We start from the raw sequence: 18,900 nt of genomic DNA, 5'->3' as shown, positions 1-18,900 counted from the left end.
GCTTCTTAGCCATCTTTATTTCTTCTTTTGAGAACTCTCTGTTCAGCTCCTTAGCCCATCTTTTGATTGGGTTACTTCCTTTCTTGATACTTTGTTTTTTGAGTTTGTTTTATATTTCGGATGTTAAACATCTGTCAGATGTATCAGTGGTGAAGATTTTCTCCCATTCTGTGGGTTTTCTCTTCACTTCCTTGGTTGCTTCTTTTGATGTACAGAAGCTTTTTAGTTTAATGAAGTCCCATTTGTTGATTCTTGACCTTGTATCCTGGGCAGTTGATGTCCTGTTTAGAAAATCCTTTCCTGCATCTATATCTTATAGGTTATTGCCAGTGTTTTCTTCCAACACTTTCAGCGTTTACAGTTTCACATTGAGGTCTTTGATCCATTTGGGGTTGACTTTTGTGCAAGGTGAAAGATAGGGGTTTAGTTTCATTCTTCTACAAGTGGAGATCCAGTTTTGCCAACACCATTTGCTGAACATGATGTCTTTCTTCCAGTGGATGCTCTTGGCTCCTTTGTCAAATATCAGGTGGCTGAAATTGAATGTACTCATATTTGGGTCTTCAATTTTGTTGCATTGATCTATGCATCTATTTTTGTGCCAGTACCATGTTGTTTTTATGACTATAGCTCTGTGATACAGTTTAATATCTGATATAGTAATGTCCCCAGCATTGGTCTTAGTGCTCAGGGTTGCTTTGGATATCTGAGGTCTTTTGTGCTTCCCTATGAATCTTAGGATGTTTTTTTCCAATTCTGTGAAAAATGTTATGGGGATTCTGATTAGCATTGCATTGAATCTATAAATGGCTTTTGGTAGGATGGCCATTTTCACAATATTAATTCTTCCAATCCATGAGCATGGGACGTCCTTCCATCTTCTGATGTCTTCCTCAATCTCTTTCTTTAAGGATTTAAAATTTTCATTGTAGAAGCCTTTAATGTCTTTGTTTAGGTTTATTCCGAGATATTTTTTTTGCAGGTATTGTGAAAGGGAGTGTTTCCATATACTTTTTCTCTGATTTCTTTTTTTTTGGTATATAGAAAGGCTACAGACTTTTGTAGATTAATTTTGTAGTCTGCCACTTTACTGAACATGTTAATAATTTCTAGAAGTTTGGCATCTCTTAGGTATAATATCGTATCATCTGCAAAAAGGTATAATTTGATCTGTTATTTTCCAATTATTACTCCTTTAATTTCCTTTTCTTGTCTTATTGCCCTTGCAAAAGTTTCAAGCACTGTGTTAAAGAGGAGTAGAGATAGTGCACAGCCTTGTCTGGTTCCTGATTTCAATGGGAATGCTTCTAGTTTTTCTCCACTTAGAATGATGTTGGCCGTGGGTTTTTCATATATGACTTTAATTATGTTGAGGTATGTTCCCTCCAGTCCAACTCCCTCTAGGACTTTGAACATAAATGCATGTTGAATTTTGTCAAAGGTGTTCTCAGCATCTATTGAGTAAAATATGTGGTTCTTGTCTTTGAGCCCGTTTTTGTGATTTATGAAGCTTATTGACTTATGTATACTGAACCATCCCTGCATCTCAAATAAAGTGAACTTGATCATAGTGGATTATGTTTTTGATGTGTGCCTGTATGTGGTTTGTTGAAAAATTTTGCATCTATGTTCATTAAGGATACAGGTCTATAATTTTCTTTTTGATTGTGTCTTTACCTGGCTTTGGTATGAGAGTGATGCTGGCTTCATAGAAGGAATTTGGAAGTTCTCCATCCGTTTCTATCTTTTCAAATAAATTAAGTAGTATTAGATGTAGATCCTCTTTAAATGTCTGGTAGAATTCTGCTGTAAATCCATCTGGTCCTGGGCTTTTTTTAATCAGGAGTTTTCTATTAGTGTTTTAATTTCCTTATATGTTATGGGTCTGTTTAAGCTGTTAATCTCTCATCTTGTTTTAGTTTTGGTGGTCCCCATGCTTTTAGATACACGTCCATTTGTTTTAGGTTTTGAAGTTTAGTAGCATATAGGTTTTTAAAATATTCCCTTATAATGTTCTGGATCTTTTTGGTATCTGTTATGATGTTTCCCCTTTCATCTCTGATTTTGTTGATTTGGAGTTGCTCTTTCTTTCTTTTGGTTAACTGGGCTAAGGGTCTGTCAATCTTCTTTGTTCTTTTCAAAGAACCAGCTCTTGGAATTGTTGATTCTTTGTATTGTTTTCTTTGTTTCTATTTCATTAATTTCTGATCTGATTTTTGTTATTTCTTCCTTTCTGCTGTGTTTGGGTTTCATTTATTGTTGCTTTTCAAGTGTCTTGAGTTACAATGTTATGTCTTTTATTTGTGTTCTTTCTAATTTTTTAATGTAGGCATTTAGACCTATAAACTTCTCAGTTCCCAGTTCCAGGAATACTTTTATTTCTTTCTTAATTTCTCCTTTGACCCACTCATCATTCAGAAGTGTGTTTAATCTCCATGTTTTCATGTGGTTACTAGGGTTTCTTCCCGTGTTGATTTTAAGCTTCATTGCATTGTGGTCTGATAGAATGCATGGAATTATTTCAATCTTTTTCTATTTGTTTATGTTTGTTTATGCCCCAGTATATGGTCGATTTTGATTTCTTTCTTAATTTCTCCTTTGACCCACTCATCATTCAGAAGTGTGTTTAATCTCCATGTTTTCATGTGGTTACTAGGGTTTCTTCCCGTGTTGATTTTAAGCTTCATTGCATTGTGGTCTGATAGAATGCATGGAATTATTTCAATCTTTTTCTATTTGTTTATGTTTGTTTATGCCCCAGTATATGGTCGATTTTGAAGAAGGTCCCATGGGGTGCTGAACAGAAAGTATATTCTTGGTGCTTGGGTGGAATATTTGGTAGATGTCTGTTAGGTCCATTTGATATATGGTATTGTTTAATTCAGATAGCTCTCTGTTAATTCTCTGTCCTGTTGACTTGTCTAATGGAGACAATGGGGTATAGATGTACCCTACTGCTAATGAGTTGGGATTATTCTGGTTCTCAAAGTCCTGTAGTACTGTTTTTATGAAGTTGGGTGCAGCAGAGTTTGGTGAATATATGTTCATGATTTTAACATTTTCTTGGTTTATTGTTTTTTGATCAGAATGAAGTTACTCTGTTTATCTCTTCTGATTGGTTTTAGTTTAAAGTCTATTTTATCAGATATTTGAATTGCAACACCTGTTTTTTTCTTAGTACCATTCTCTTGGTATATTTTTTCCATCCTTTCACCTTAAGGTAGTGCCTGTTCTTGAGAGTGAGATGAGTTTCTTGCAGACAACAAAAGGATGGGTTCTGTTTCTTAATCCATTCAACTAGTTTGCGTTTTTTGACTGGGGAATTCAGTCCACTGATATTTAAAGTTATTAATGAAAGATGTGTATTGAATCCTGTCACTTTTTTTTCTGTTCACATTCTTGATATAGCTGTACATTTCCACAATTATACCTTCATTGAATTTCTTTCTGTAGCCCCTTGTGTAGTCGTTCCTTTCTTCAGCTCCTTGTGTTGCTCCAAGAACACTCTGAAGGGCTGGTTTTGTGGACATGAATTTTTTTAACCTATTTATGTCATGGAAGAGCTTTCTTTCCCCTTCAGCTGTAGTAGACATTTTGGCTGGGTAATGTAATCTGGGTTGGCATCTGTGGTCATTTAGAACTAGGAATACTTTGGTCCAGGCTGTTCTGGCTTTCATAGCTTGCACAGTCAGCTGTAATCCTGATGGGTTTTCCATTATATGTGCCTTTTTTAAATCAGCTTTCAGTATTCTCTCTTTGTTCTGTACATTTAGTGTTTTTACTATGATGTGCCGTGGAGAGTTTCTTTTCTGGTCCTGTCTATTTGTTGTTCTATATACTTCTTGTATTTGTATGGGCATGTCTTTCTTTAATTTTGGAAAATTTTCTTCTAAAATCCTGTTGAAGATCTGGTCCATACCATTATCTTGAGATTATTCTCCTTCCTGTATGCCTATGATTCGTAAGTTTAGTTTTTTTATGGTTTTACACAATTCTTGAATATTCCATTCTTGTGTTTTCTTAAATTTTTCATAATCTTTGCTTGAGTGGTCTAACTTGTCCTCTTTTTGTTCCAATCAATATTCTGTTTTCCATTTCATTCTTCCAATTGGTAATCCTATGTCCTGTGTTATCTCTAGGGGGTTCTCATTGTACTCCTCTAGAGGACTAGTGGTACTTGATAGGGATATGTTATTTTGTTTATTCATGTTATTTTTTTCTCTGTGACTTTGACATGTGAATTTCTTTTGTAGTTTCTGATTCTTGTGTGAGACTCAAGCCTTTCTTTGTTGAGTTTAGATCTGCTTCTTTTTAAAAAAATGTCCTGTGTTATCTCTAGGGGGTTCTCATTGTACTCCTCTAGAGGACTAGTGGTACTTGATAGGGATATGTTATTTTGTTTATTCATGTTATTTTTTTCTCTGTGACTTTGACATGTGAATTTCTTTTGTAGTTTCTGATTCTTGTGTGAGACTCAAGCCTTTCTTTGTTGAGTTTAGATCTGCTTCTTTTTAAAAAAAAAACTTTATGTGCCTCTGTGGTTTACTTGTTGGCCATGAAAATCTGGTTATTGTAGGCTTCAGGTTCTCTCTTTTGATTTTATATTTGAGTGGACTAATTGCTTTTGTCTTCAGGAGTTCCCACAGAGGCCCAAGTGAGATGAGGCTCAGATGCTCTCAGACTTTCTCCCAAGGTCTGGATCCTTCCAGGAAAGATGCTGCCCTCAGGAATTTGATGGCTGGGTTGGCATGGGAGAAAGGCTCAAGAAAGATGCTGATCTCAGGAAGCTGGTGGCTGTGCCACCCAGGGATGCAAAGGAAGATGGGTACTGGAAGAGGCCCCAAGGCCTCCTGGGGACTACTGGGAGGAATTGGGTTGGTCTGGATGCAAAGGATCAGAAAGCAGTGGGGATTCTGAGCCTAGAGGTCAGACCAGGAGTCTGCAGTTCCAGGATAACAAATGGGCCAGTACCCAGGCAAGAGAGGGGCTGGGAGGGTGAATGAGGCTGGGGGAGTCAAGGTGTGGTGGGCTCCTCTGGATGTACTCAGGAAAGGTGCTGACACCAAGACACCAGAGGCAGCCCAGTGAAGCAAAGAGAAGTGCGGGCAAGACCAGGCTCAGAGGCCTCCTGGAGACCAGAAAAGGTGCTGGTACCTGGACATCTAGAGGCTGTGCAGCCCAGGAAATTAAAGGGAGGTTAGGGCAAGACCAGGCCCAGAGTGCCCCTAGGGACCGCAGGGAGGAACTGGGTTTGTCAGGAAGCAGTGGTAGCTCTGGGGGGAGAGGTTAGCCCTGCTGTGTGGGATGCCAAGGCAAGAAATGGGCCAGTATTCAAGCTAGGAGGAGAGGGGCACTGGGGGAGCTGGGCGGGTGAAAGATGCTAGGGGTGTTAACGTGTGGTGGGCGCTGCTGGACTTACCTAGGAAAGGTACTGGCACCAGGACAAGGGAGGCTGTGCAGCTCAGGAAGCAAAGAGAGGTGAGGGAGGGACCAAGCCCTGAGGGCTCCTGGGGACCAGGAAAGGTGCTGGTCCCAAGGCACTGGAAGCTGTGCAGCCCAGGGAAACAAAGTGAGGTGAGGGCAGGACCAGGCCCAAAGCGCTCCTGGGGACCAGGAAAGGTGCTGGCACCAGGACGCCCAGAGCCTGTGCACCCCAGGGAAATAAATGGAGGTGTGTGTGATCAGGCCCAGAGGTCTCCTGGGTACCGCAGGGAAGGACCGGTTTGTTCTGGATCCAAAGGATCAGGAAGCAATGGTGGCCCTGGGTGGAGAGGTTAGCCCAGGTGTCTGGGGTGCCAAGATAAGAAATGGGCCAGTACCCAGGGTAGGAGGAGAGATGCGGCCTGGGAGCTGGGAGGGTTTAAGAGGCTGGGGAAGTCAAAGCGTGGTGGGGTCACCTGACTTACCGAGGAAAGGTCCTGGCACCAGGACACCGGAGGATGTGCAGCCCAGGAAGCAGAAGCTAAAATTTTGTATCTTAAAAAGATTCCTGCTTGTGGGTACAATGAGACTTGTGTAAAATATTCTATAATCATAGGGATCTGTTCTAAGCCTAGAATAACTTAGCTTGAATACTATTTCTACAAATTAAAATTTCCACATATCTTATATTGATGCCACAGTTTATATCTTTTGATACTGTTTATCCACAATAAAGTTAATTTAGCTGTAATTCAGAAGTTATCTTTTTAGCTCCCATATTACAGTTATGAGTGATGTACTCAACATCATTACAACATCAAAGTATTCTGAATTTAACTATGAATTTTCTAGTGTGATAAATGCTTTCCCATGTTTTCATGTTACTAGTAGATGGTCTTTCATTTCTACTTGAAGGATTCCCCTTAACATTTCCTGTAAGGCAGGTCTACTTATCATAAGTGTCCTTAACTCTTCTTCACCATCCCTTCACTTTTAGTCAGTGTATAGGCCTTTGAATCAGAAATTATACCCTTGTAGATAGCATAGAGTTATTTAGTGTTTCTAAAATGCATCATTGCTTGGTATAAAACATTCTTAGTTGGTAGAGCTTTTACAATTTAAAAGAATTTGAATTATGTCTTTCCTGTCTACCATGTATCTACTGAGAAGTCTATTTTAAATAATATTTTTATTGATTCTTTGAGAATTTTATACATTGTATTTTGATCGTATTCAGACCCCATCTACTCTCAGATCGCCATCTACTTCCCTTCACTTAATGCCCACTATTATTTTTAAGGCTAATTGAGTCTAGTTTGTGTTCCCCAAATGCCTATGGGTGTGGGTCTTTGACCTGGAGCCTGGTAAATTTACCCAACATTACACCCTTGAAGAAAACTGACTCTGCCTCTCCCAGCAGTTATCAGTTGACGGTAGTAACTCAGCTAGGGGTTTGGCTTCTTGCCTACCTCTCCCATCCATGTCCATGCAGGGTTTTGTCTGGCATGGGCTTGTTCAGATCTTGTGATTACTGTCACAAGCACTGTGGGTTCATTTGTGCAACTGCCTGGTTGTGTCTGAAAAACACAGTTTCCTCATGTTCATCCACTGCCTATTTCTCTTAAAATATTTTTGTCCCCTATTCTGAAGTGATCCCTGAGCCTTGGGAGGAGAGAGTATGATATATTTAGGGCCAAGCACTCAGTAGTCCCCTATTTCCTGCATGTTGACTGGCTGTGTATTCCTGTGCTAATAACCATCTGTTGCAAGAAGCAGCTTCTCTAGTGAAAGTTGAAAGATGTACTAATCTATGGGTAGAACAATGAGTCATTAGGAGATAGCTTAATACTGTACCCTTTTAGCTTGATGACCTGTGCCTGTTTAGCCACAGGCTCTTGGTCCTTATTTTCAGTTTTAAAACTTAAAATAAAAAACTCTTTAGATTTTGTATAATTGTTGTACATGTTACCATGTTACATGAGAACATTTTCATACACGTGCATAACATGATCAACAAAGTCCATCCATGCTCTCTACTCTCCTTTCTCAACCATCACTATCTTGTTAGTCTCCTTTGTTCCCCTAGACAGTTTCGCTTTTATTTTTATTACATGACTTTGTATCTCTATAAAATCTAGGAAACAAAAATGAGGAAAAGCACACAATAATTATCTTTCCAAGTCTGACTCAAAGCATTTAATCTGATAATCTCCAGTTGTATCCATTTTCCTGAAAGTGACATAACTTCATTTTTCTTTATGACCAAAGGAATTTCCATTGTATTTATATACTTTATCTTTTCTTCTGATGGATACCTAGGTTGGTTCTGTATCAGGTTTATTGTGAATAGTGTTACAAAACCACTGATATGCAAGTATCTTGAAATATGTTGACATGGAGACCTATGGGTAAATGCCCAGGAGTCTCATACCTGAATTAAAAGACAAATCTATTATGAATTTTATTTTGACTGGTCTAGCTCACATTCCCATCAGCAGTGTAAAAGTTACTTTTTGTCCAGAGTCTCATCAGCTCTTGTTACCTATTTTCTTAATTGCTGACATTTTGACTAGAGTGAGGTGGAATATCAATGTAGTTTTAATTTGCGCTTCTCTGGTGGCTAGTGAAGTTGACCATTTTGTCCTGTTTATTAGCCATTTGTATTTAATTTCTGAGAATTGTCAATTTATTTCATTAGTCCATTTATTTATTGGGTTATTTAATCTGTTATTATTCAGGGCTTTAAAAATAATTTGTTGTATATTCTAAATTTTAATATTCTGCCAGCTATATAGCTAGCAGAGATTTTCTTCCATTCTGTACACTGTCTCGCACTCAGTTAACTTTCCTTTGTTGTCTTAGAAGCTTTTTTGTTTCACTGGATCCTATTTGTCACTTGATGGATGGTGTTGTTTCCTGAGCATTTGAATTCCAATTTAGAACGTCTTTCCTTATGTCAATGTCCTGAATTGGTCCTTGTACCTTTAACCTACCTTTTCCTGTAACTGTTTCAGAGTTTCAGCTCTTCCATTGATATCTTCAATTTGTTTGGAGTTGATATTTTTTAAGGTAAACAATAAGGATCCAGTTTTATTCTTCTACAAGTGGATCTCAATTTTCCCACCACTATTTATTGAAGAGACTGTCTTTTCACCAATATGTGATTTTACCATCTTTGTAAAAATTCAGATGCCTGTAGCTCTGTGGGTTTATATGTGGGTCATATGTTCTATTCCACTGATCAATATGTGTGGTTTTATACCTCTATTATGCTGTTTATGCTATTATGGCTCTACAATGTAATTTAAAATCAGTTATAGTGATATTTCCAACATTGGGCTCTGTGCTCAGGATTGACTTGTCTATTCAGGGCCTTTTGTACATCTATAAATTTTAAGATTTTTTTTCTATATCAGTGAAGAATGTCATTAGAATTTTAGTGGGGATTGCACTTAATTTTTAGATTGCTTTTGTTTGTATAGCCATTTTCACATATTAATTCATCCAATTTGTTAGCATGGGAGATCTTTCCATCTTCTAATGTCTTCTTCAGTTTTGTTGGTAAGTATTTTAATGTTCTCACTGTAGAAGTCTTTCAGTCCTTAGTTACATTTATTCCAAGATATTTTCATAGATTTAATTTTTGGTGTCAGTCGTATAAATGGGATTCTTTTTTCTAATTTTCTTCTTAGCATGTATGTCATTATTCTATGGAAAGGCTATTGATATTTATATGTAAATTGTGTAGCTTATCAGTTTGCTGGAAGTGTTTGTCAAATCAAATAGTTCTCTGATGGTTTCATCAAGTTTTTTTCTGCATTAATTAAGATGATCATATTGATTTATGTCCTTGAATCCATTTTTTAATTTTTTTATATTTTAGAAGATGCATTTTATTACAGCTTTGACATAGTCAATAATAATTTCCAGAGCAAAGATACATTTCTTTCAAAAGTGGCTATAAAATTCTAGGTTCATAGTTGAATTAATTATACAACAGTTATACAATATTGAACTCAGTATAAACCCTATAAGACATAAAATTGAATGATTTTTTTAATCTTTAAGAAAGATCTCCATTTCATTTTAAAATATACTGTTTCTTACAGAAAGACTCATTGTTTTGCTAATAACACTTACATGTTGGCGCATGCGCCTCTAATCTGTATGTATCTGATTATTACTAGTCGTCATGGTCTGTTGCACTCCAATCCTTGGCACCTGTGTATGGACATGAAATCATCGGGTTGGGATGTTCTGTGTGATATACACACAAAAAAAATCAACAAATTAAGAAAATGAGTTATATTTGAGGAGAAAGCATAAAAATTTACGTCATGTTAATTAGTAGAGGTAATAAACATTACCACTGAAATCTACCCGATGACTTGACTCCATTTTTAAAAATGTTTTTATTGCACTTCTGTGCATTTCATACAACAGTTCTTAATCACATTAAGACCAGATTCCTCATCCATGCCCCCATAACTCCCACACTGGGCCTTATGTATTCTGCCACGCATGTTAAGTCTCATTGGTCAAGTATTTTACCCAGACGTTCTTCAGTGCAAGTTCATCCACTGGAGTCTAGTCAGCCTATCAAGAAATCTTAAGGAAGGTCTACCCTCCCTTTCCCAGCAGGAATCGGTCTTCAACAGTTCTCAGGCTAGGGCCCCATTTTCTATGATTTATTATATTTGTCTTATTTGTTTATGTTAAACTGCCTCATATCTCTGGAATGAAGCCAACTTTATCATGGTGAATGAAGTTTTTGATGTGTTTTTGACTTTGGGTTGTAAGAAATTTACTGATAATTTTTGATTTTGGGTTGTAAGAAGTTTACTGATTATTTTTGCATCTATGTTCATCAGGGTGATTGTTCACAGTGTGTGTGTGTGTGTGTGTGTGTGTGTGTGTGTGTGTGTCTGTGTCTGTGTGTGTGTGTGTGATTGTGTTTAGTTGGTTTTGGTAGGAGGTTGATACTGGCTTTATTAAAAAGATTACATGGTGTTATTACTTTTGTATTTTATGGAATAGTCTGAAAAGCACTGGTGTTAATTTGTTTTTTTAAGATCTGATATAATTCAGCAATGAACCAATCTGGGTCTGAAATTTTCTAGTTAGAACATTTTTATTACTGCTTTAATTTCATTGCTTTTTATAGATCTGTTTAAATTTTTCATACCATTTTGGTTTAATTTTTGAATATCATATGCACCTAGAAATTCATCCATTTCTTTTAGATTTTCCAATTTAGTGTATTACAAGCCTTTAATGTATGCCCTCAGGATATTCTGACTTTCATTAGTATCTTTTTAAATATCTTCCTTTTCATCTTTACTTTTATTAATTTTGGTATGCTCTTTCTTTTGGTTAGCTTGTCTAAGGATGTCATTTTTTATATTTTCAAATAAATTCTGTTTTATTATTTGTATCATATCCTTCATTTGCAATTCATTAATTTCCACCATGATCTTAATTATTTCTTTCTCTCAACTGATTTTGGGTTTGGTTTGTTCCTGTTTCTACAAGGCCCTAAGGTACATTCTATAGCTATTTCTTTCAAATCTCTCAGATTTTCTAAATGTAGCACTTGTAAATATAAATTTCTTTCTTAGGACTCCTTAAATTATTTCATATAGGTTTTGGTATGTTTTCGTTTTCATCAGTTTTGGAATCTTCTGTATTTGTTTGTTTAATGTAGGATTTCAGGTAGCCCAAGTTGGCTTTGAACTTGCTGTTTAGCTAAGAATGATCTTGAACTCTTGATCCTTCTTCCTCTACCTTCCAAGTACTGAGATTACAGGTATGCCTCACTACTCCCACCTTTTTTTCAGTGTTGAGGATAGAACTCAGGGCTTTATCAGTGTTAGGTAGGTACTCTACCATCTGTTCTACATCCCCAAGTCCAGCTCAGATTATAACTTTTTTTGTTTCCTTCTTGATTCCTTTGATGGCCCATTAATAATGTGTTGCTTAGTCTCCATGAAGTTGACATATTTTGTCATTTCTTTTGTTGATTTTGAGTTTTATTTATGATCAGTTGGTATATAAGAAATCATTTCAATTTTCCTATAGTAGTTATGACCTGCTTTATTTTGTATCATATGATCTACTTTAGAAAATTCCATGGACTGCTTAGAATGTCTGCTCTGAAGTGCAGACATTTTATGACTAGCTGATCTATTTTTATCATTTAACTCAGACGTTTTTCTGGTTTTTGTTTTGTTCTGTTTTGTTTTCTCTTTTGTCAAGCAATCTTCATATTAGGTGAAGGTGGGATACTGAACTCATCAAGTGTTGTATTGTGGTTAGTCTTTACATATGTTAGTGTTTTTTAATAAATTGAATGTACTTGTATTTCATTAGTATATGTTTTAAATTGTAATGTCTTCTTATTCCACATTGATCAAACAATAATAGTCACATAGTAATCAAACACTCCTTAAATGCCAACCATTTTTAGGAAGTAAGAGAAATCTGATAGAATTGCTTTAACTAAGTTATCAATTATGTTGTGTATGAGTGGACAGAAAAAAATGAAAGACTGTAAGAAATAGTGGGTTGATAGCTTGAATGTGAAGGAGAGAAATCTAAAAAGAAAAGGGGAACAGGAGTGACAAAGGAGAGATGGAGTACTTTGAGCTAAATATAGAATGAAATATAAGAGTTGGGAGAGGGGGGAGGGAGAGAGACAGAGAGAGAAAGATAGAGACTGGTAAATTGACATTAGGTACTAAATAAAAAAGAATAAATGTGAGCAGAGAGATAGCTAGATGGGAATATAGAGTCTGAATACAGACTTTCACCTCCATATTGCATTTAACCTCAACTGTATGTCCCTTTCTAGGCTCCCAGAGGCGGGTCATGCCCCTAGGTAATCCACTCTGAGTAGTCACTGAGACTACACTTCTGAGCAGTCAAGTGAACTAGGCTATGAACACACTTATTACATCCTTCTTTTTTCAGTTTGAAAAAAAAAGAACTCTAACCAAGTAAAGGCAAAGAGAACAGAAATTATAACAGAATTTACTGCATATTAGCTTGTTTTCTGAATTTAAAACAGCAGTGCCAGCTTCAGCTCCCCAAATTTCCCACCAAATTTCAATATGGGATGAAACCAATAACACATGTAAAGAAAAATCTATGCACTGTTTCCACCTAGTCTCCCAAGAAGGTTCTTCTTTGGCTCTATGTTCTTCTACCTCATGAAAGATGCTAATTCCATACCTGACCTGTATATGCATATCATGTGTTTTAATCAAATCCACTCTCCAAAACCTCCCATCTAATTCCTCCCTATGCCCACTACCACTATTCCCTCTCAACCTCATGTATTCTCTTTTTTTAAGCCACTGAGTCCACTTAGTGCTGCCTATTTGTGCATGGGCATAGGTCTATGTACTGAAGCATGAGTACTCTTTCAGGGGCTGCATTCCTGAAGAAAACTGGTCCGCCCACAGCATCCACCAATTGCTGACAGCTCCTTAGCAGGGGTGGGACTTTACAAGCCCTTCATCCAACTATATTGAGATTTTTCTTCTGGGTTGATCTTGTGCATGCAACTGTAGTAGTAAGTACCCCTTGTAAGTTTATGTATGCAATGGCCATGCCTTGTCTGGCAAACACTGTTTTACTGCAGTGGTCCAGTAGTTCCGGCTCTTACAAGTTTTCTTCCTCCTCTTCCACAATGACCCTTGAGTTATGGGGAAAGGGAACATGATATATGTGCCCCATTTAAGGATTAGCATGCCAAAATCTTTTATTTTTTTCAAGTTGACCGGTTGTGCATTTCTATTTTAATTACCATCTTCTGCAAAAAGAAGCTTCTCTAATGACAGCTAAGAGATGCTATTTATACAAAAATAAGAATTTAGGGAGCAGATTGTTACTATTTAGCAGAATAATAGTACTATGTTATCCACTAGGGCCTATAGCCTAGCCAGCCATGAGTTACTTGGTCTAGTTAATGTTACCAGGTATGAGTTCCACCTTTTGAAATGGAATTTAAATATAATCAATCAGACTATGGTTGGTTAATCCAATAGCACTTGTGCCGCTATTGTATCAATGAATATATCTTGCCAGGCCAGTCATTATTATAGCACCCAGGGTTCACAACTGGGTAGGACTGTTGATTATGTTTATCCTGATGTAACATGCATAGAAACTTCCAGTGTCATGACACCTAGCCATTAGAGATGAAGCTTCCAGGTTGGCACCAGCTTAATTTCTTCATGTCTTATGTGCTGTCTTCAGTAATAAGGACTTATAATCAAGTTCAAGTGGATAACCAAGAGCAATTGCAATAGCCTGTAATAATTGGGGGGGGTGATCTCTGGGACTCCACTTATCAGTAATTGGAAAATATATAATCAGTACCTAATACTGAGCTTTTTATTTAGTAGCATATGATGTCTGGGAGAGGCATTCTCACCCTGTTATAGGGTAACTCCATTTAAACTCCTTTTGTATAAATATATACCCTAGTAAGCTTCTATAGTAGTAAGTTTTCATATGACTTTTTCCAAAGGCTTTTAGTATTAGATATCCCTCCCTATACTCCCTCCTCTAGCCTACCCTCCCATCCTCCAGGCCACGTAACCCTTCTTGCTCCATTGTTCTCCTTTCCCCCTTCATACCACTTGCATTCTATCTCCCTTCCTTTGAAACCCTCCCACTATCTTTACTAATTTCTTGTATTCTATGAGTATATCTGAGCATATCTAGCACTCAAATATGAGACAGAATATGTTACATGTGTCTATCTGGATCTCTGTTACGTGACTAAGAATGATTGTTGCCAGTTCCATCCATTTACCTGTGAATTTCACAATTTCTTTATTAAGAATTTTTATTTATAACCACATGATTAGAAAAAGCATTTCATTACAACAGAATTGACATATTCAATAACAATTTCCAGAGCAAAGATATATCTCTTTCAAAATTGGGTGTAAATTTTTAGGTTCACAGTTGAATTAATACAGTTATACAATATTGTACTCAGTATAAACCCTGTAAGACATAAAATTGAATGAGGTTTTAACCTTTAAAAAATCTCCATTTCATTTTAAAATATACTGATTCACAGAAAAACTCATTTTTAATGCAACTAACACTTAGATGTTTGCACATGTATCTCTAATCTCTACACGTCTGATTATACTAGTCACAGTCACTTTCTGAGATCCTTGGCATGTGAGCATGGATATAAAGTCATCAGGAGGATTTCAATGGTAATGTTTTTCACTTCTACTAATTAACATGAAGCAAATTTTTATGCTTATTCCTCAAATATAACTAATTTTTTTATTTATTGATTTGTGTGTGTGTGTGTGTGTGTATTTCATACAGAACATCCCAAACAATCTTATTTATCTGTATACCCAGGACTTTTGACTTATCTTTGCATAGATAGAACTGGTAAAAGAAAGGAGCCAGGGGCTCCTCCCAAGCACATGTGACCCCTGAGGAACAGATCCTTAAATGAACTTAAGAGTAAAAATAAGTTGCTTTATCTTGGCCAACTGTATGGTCTTAAACACCCAAAATGAAAGTATAAGCAAAGAATTTCACAATTTTATTTTTCTTTATAGCTAAATAAAATTGCATTGTGTATATGTACCATATTTTCACTATCCATTCATCAATTGATAGACATCTAGGCTGTTTCCATTTGAATGAAACAAGAGTGAACATTTAGGACTAAGTGTTTCTGTAGTAGGATATGGGTTCCTTTGGGGAAATATGCCCAGGAGTTATACAACTAGATCATATGATAGATCTTTTCCTAGCTTCTTGAGGAACCTCAACATTGATGTCCATATTGAGTTTAACAGTTTGTAATACCACCAACAGTATATACAAGTTTCCGTTTTTGCCACATCCACACCAGCATTTATTGTCATTTTTTTTCAGTCTTAGCCATTCAGACTAGGGTAAGATAAAATCTCAAAGTATTTTTATATGCATTTCATTGATATTTAAGAATGTTGAACAAGGGATTGGAAAGATAGATAGTTCAGTGGTTAAGGGCACTGACTGCTCTTGTAGAGGACCCAGGTTTGAATCCCAGCACCCACATGGCAGCTCACAACTATCTGTAATTAGAGTTCTCAAGAATCCAACACCCTCTTCTGACCTCCGTGAACATTGCATGATGGGGTGCACTTACAGGCATACACTCATGCACAAAAAATAAAAATAATAAATAAAATTTTAAAAATGTCGAACATTTAAAAATATTTCAAGGCCATTTGGATTTCTTTATTTTAATTTTTAATTATGTGTGAATATGTATTTCTGTGTGGCTATGTGCATGTCAGTATAGGTGCCTGCAAAGGTCAAAAGAAAGCATCTTATCCCTTGGATTTGGAGTTATAGGTAATTGTGAGCTGCCTGACATACACTCTAGGAATTAAACTCCAGCACTCTGCAAGAACAGTACATGCTCTTCACCACTGAGCCACCTCTCCAGTCCCTATTTGCATTTCTTTTTTGACAGTTCTTTTTAGTTCCCTGCCCTAATTTTAATTGAGTAATTTGTTTTCTTGGTGTTTATTTTTCTTTTTTTTTTTTTTTTTTTTTTTTTTTGTATATTCTGTTAGCTATATAGCTTCTAAATATTTTTTTTTTCCTGTTCGGTAGGCTGCTTCTTCACTTGAATGATCGGTAGGATTAATATTGTGAAAATAGCCATCCTACAGAAAATAATCTACAGAGTTGATGTAATCCCTATTACTATTCAAGTGAAGTTCTTCACATAAATTTTAAAAAAATCTTAAAATTCATTTAGAAACACAAAAGACCCAGGATAGCGAAAACAATTCTGAACAATAAGAAAGCTGCTGGAGGTATCACTGTCCCTGATTTCAAGTTATACTATAGAACTATGGTAATAAAAATTACATGGTGCTGGCATACAAGCAGACACATTGATAGAACACAATGGAGGACCTGGGAATAAATCCACACACCTATATAGCGACCTGGTTTTTGACAAATAGGTCAAAAATTCACATTAGAGAAAAATAACATTCTCTCTTTATTGATTTATTTTTATTTTTTGTGTTGTGGGTGTTTTTCCTGCATGTAAGTGAACTCATGTGTTTTAGTGCCCATGGAGGTCAGATGAAGGCTTCACATCCCCTGGAACTGGAGTTATGGATGGTTATTAGCTGGTATGTGGATACCAGGAACTGAATCTGGATCCTCTGCAGGAGTAACCAATCCCCTTAAACTCTGAGTCATCTCTCCACAAATGTTGCTGATAACATTGGATAGCAGCATGCAGAAGAGTGAAACCAGATCCCTATCTCTTACCCTATATAGCACTCAGTTCCAAATGGATCAATGACCACAACATTAGACCTGTTGCCCTGAATCTGTTAGTGGAAATCATTGCAAATATACTTCAGCTTATAGGCACAGAAAAAGACTTTCTGAACAGATGTGGGTGATGCAAACATTAAGACCAAATGACAAATGAGATCTCTTGAAAACTAACTAGATTTTTTTATGGCAGTTTATTACATTGAGGTATTTGCTCTTCTTGGTTTGCTTGTGGTTGATTTTAAATTAGTCCCCTGAAATGCTTATTCTGCATTGGTTGACTCCATCATTGTATCCATTAATTTAATAATTTGGTGATTTGCACTTGGATAAATCACTTATTTATAGTACGTTGTTCTTTGTTCTATCTTACTTGCTTTAAAATCTGTATATAACTCTATTTGGACTTTTCGTCTAGGAATTTCTATGGCCTGTTTTTGTCTTCTGTAATTCTTTTCATGTTTTATATTCTCATGCATCAGGTAAGTTTTGATTGAACACTAATCAATATATAAGAAAAATTTAAGGATTAAAGTTTTACTTTTAATGCATTTAAAATTTACAGACAAATTGAACAATCAGAGTAGTACGAAGAAGAGACATGTTGTTTAACCCAGATTTACCTATTAACATTTCACTATTTTTCTTTGGTCATTTGACTATTCTCTTCCTGTTCCTAACCACTCTCCTCTTCCACTTTTCAGTGTTTTTTTGAATACATTTTTACTTCAGTATTATCTCATACATATCTTTGCCTCCTTAGCTCTTAATACTCTAAGGTTTACTTCTCAAAGGAAAATGTCAATATGAAGATAATTTTGTAGATTTGGTCAATAATTTTTAGGAAAATTCCACTACACACACACACATAATTTTGCTCATTTCATTAGCAGAATATGTTGTTATTTTGTCATTGCCAGAAGTAGAATCTCTGGTCTATGTCTCCCCATGACCCAGTACTAGAATTTTATTTGCCATAGTCTGTTTATTACTGGTAATTTCAGTCTCCCTTAACTATTACTTTGTTCCAGAATTGTGTTACTCTTTCCACATACTCATTTTTTTCTATATGAATTTTATAATTTCTTTTAATGTTTTTGTTATTAAATTTTGAGTCATTTAAAACTAATTGGCATTATCTTAATATTATTGCATAGGAACAAGATCTGCCTTTCTCTTATGTCAAGACTTCTTTTGGGATCCCAAATAGCCTTTCTTTTTCCCTTTTTCCTCTCTCCACAGCAAGATGGATTCTGGATATATTCTGAATATTGTAACAACCACCTGGATGCCTGCATGGAACTCTCCAAGCTGATGAAGGACAGCCGCTACCAGCACTTCTTTGAGGCCTGCCGCCTCTTGCAGCAGATGATTGACATTGCTATTGATGGTTTTCTTTTGACTCCAGTGCAGAAGATCTGCAAATATCCCTTACAGTTAGCTGAGCTCCTTAAGTATACTGCCCAAGACCACAGGTAATGGATTTAGGGACACTAAAGTGAACTTCTTTTAAACATTTGTGCTTTTTGAAAATATATAGCCTTTTGCTGTTTCTGAGCTACTATTTCTTTATTGGAAAAATAGCATAAATTATTGCTTATCTCACAAGGCTGCTGTGGGTAAAGTGAGGGTAGACACTAAAGATTTGCTTATAAAGGTATAAATCAGTATGCACACAAAATCATATACTTTGTCACATTATATAGCCTATACCCTACTTTCAGGGAATAGAGATCACAGCTGGCTTCTTCATGCTAAGCTCAACCCCATGAATCAACCCTGACATAGTAACTGCTCAGCTATGTTTCAGATTGCTTTAAAGACTCAGATGTCGTGGTAATATTCTACCCAATTAGTACTACCCCTATATTCTTTCTGTGAGGCTACTACCCATGTTTGCCTCTTTAGCTTTTCTACATTTTGTGCCCCAACCCACTGTACATCTTATGTAGACCTAGAGTATAGTGGAAAGAAAGCAGACTTGAGATTTTCCCTGAAGTTTTTGTTTTAAGTTTTTAAATATCTCCTTTAAAATACTTTATTATGTGTTTGTGTGCGTGCACAAATGCACATTTGCCCATTTGATTTTATGTGCATCATGTACACAGAAGAGCCCCCAGAGGCTGGAATAGGGTGTTGAATTCC

General features: G+C 36.3%; 1 protein-coding gene across 7 annotated transcripts in view; it reads left to right on the top strand.

Moving 5' to 3' along the window:
• The window catches only part of Arhgef9 (Cdc42 guanine nucleotide exchange factor 9), a 200,284-nt gene that overhangs the window by 145,139 nt on the left and 36,245 nt on the right, over window positions 1-18,900 (top strand). For all 7 annotated transcript variants that reach the window (XM_008841251.3, XM_008841254.3, XM_008841253.3 and 4 more), the window contains one exon: window positions 17,998-18,230. In XM_008841251.3, the coding sequence (XP_008839473.1) occupies window positions 17,998-18,230 (233 nt within the window). The remainder of the gene's footprint in view (window positions 1-17,997; window positions 18,231-18,900) is intronic.

This window comes from Nannospalax galili, unplaced genomic scaffold (genome assembly GCF_000622305.1).
Source record: "Nannospalax galili isolate Female #2095 unplaced genomic scaffold, S.galili_v1.0 scaffold701, whole genome shotgun sequence".
In the NCBI taxonomy this organism is placed as follows: domain Eukaryota; kingdom Metazoa; phylum Chordata; class Mammalia; order Rodentia; family Spalacidae; genus Nannospalax; species Nannospalax galili.
Note: the sequence above shows the minus strand (reverse complement) of the source record. Positions and strands in the feature narration are given on the sequence as shown.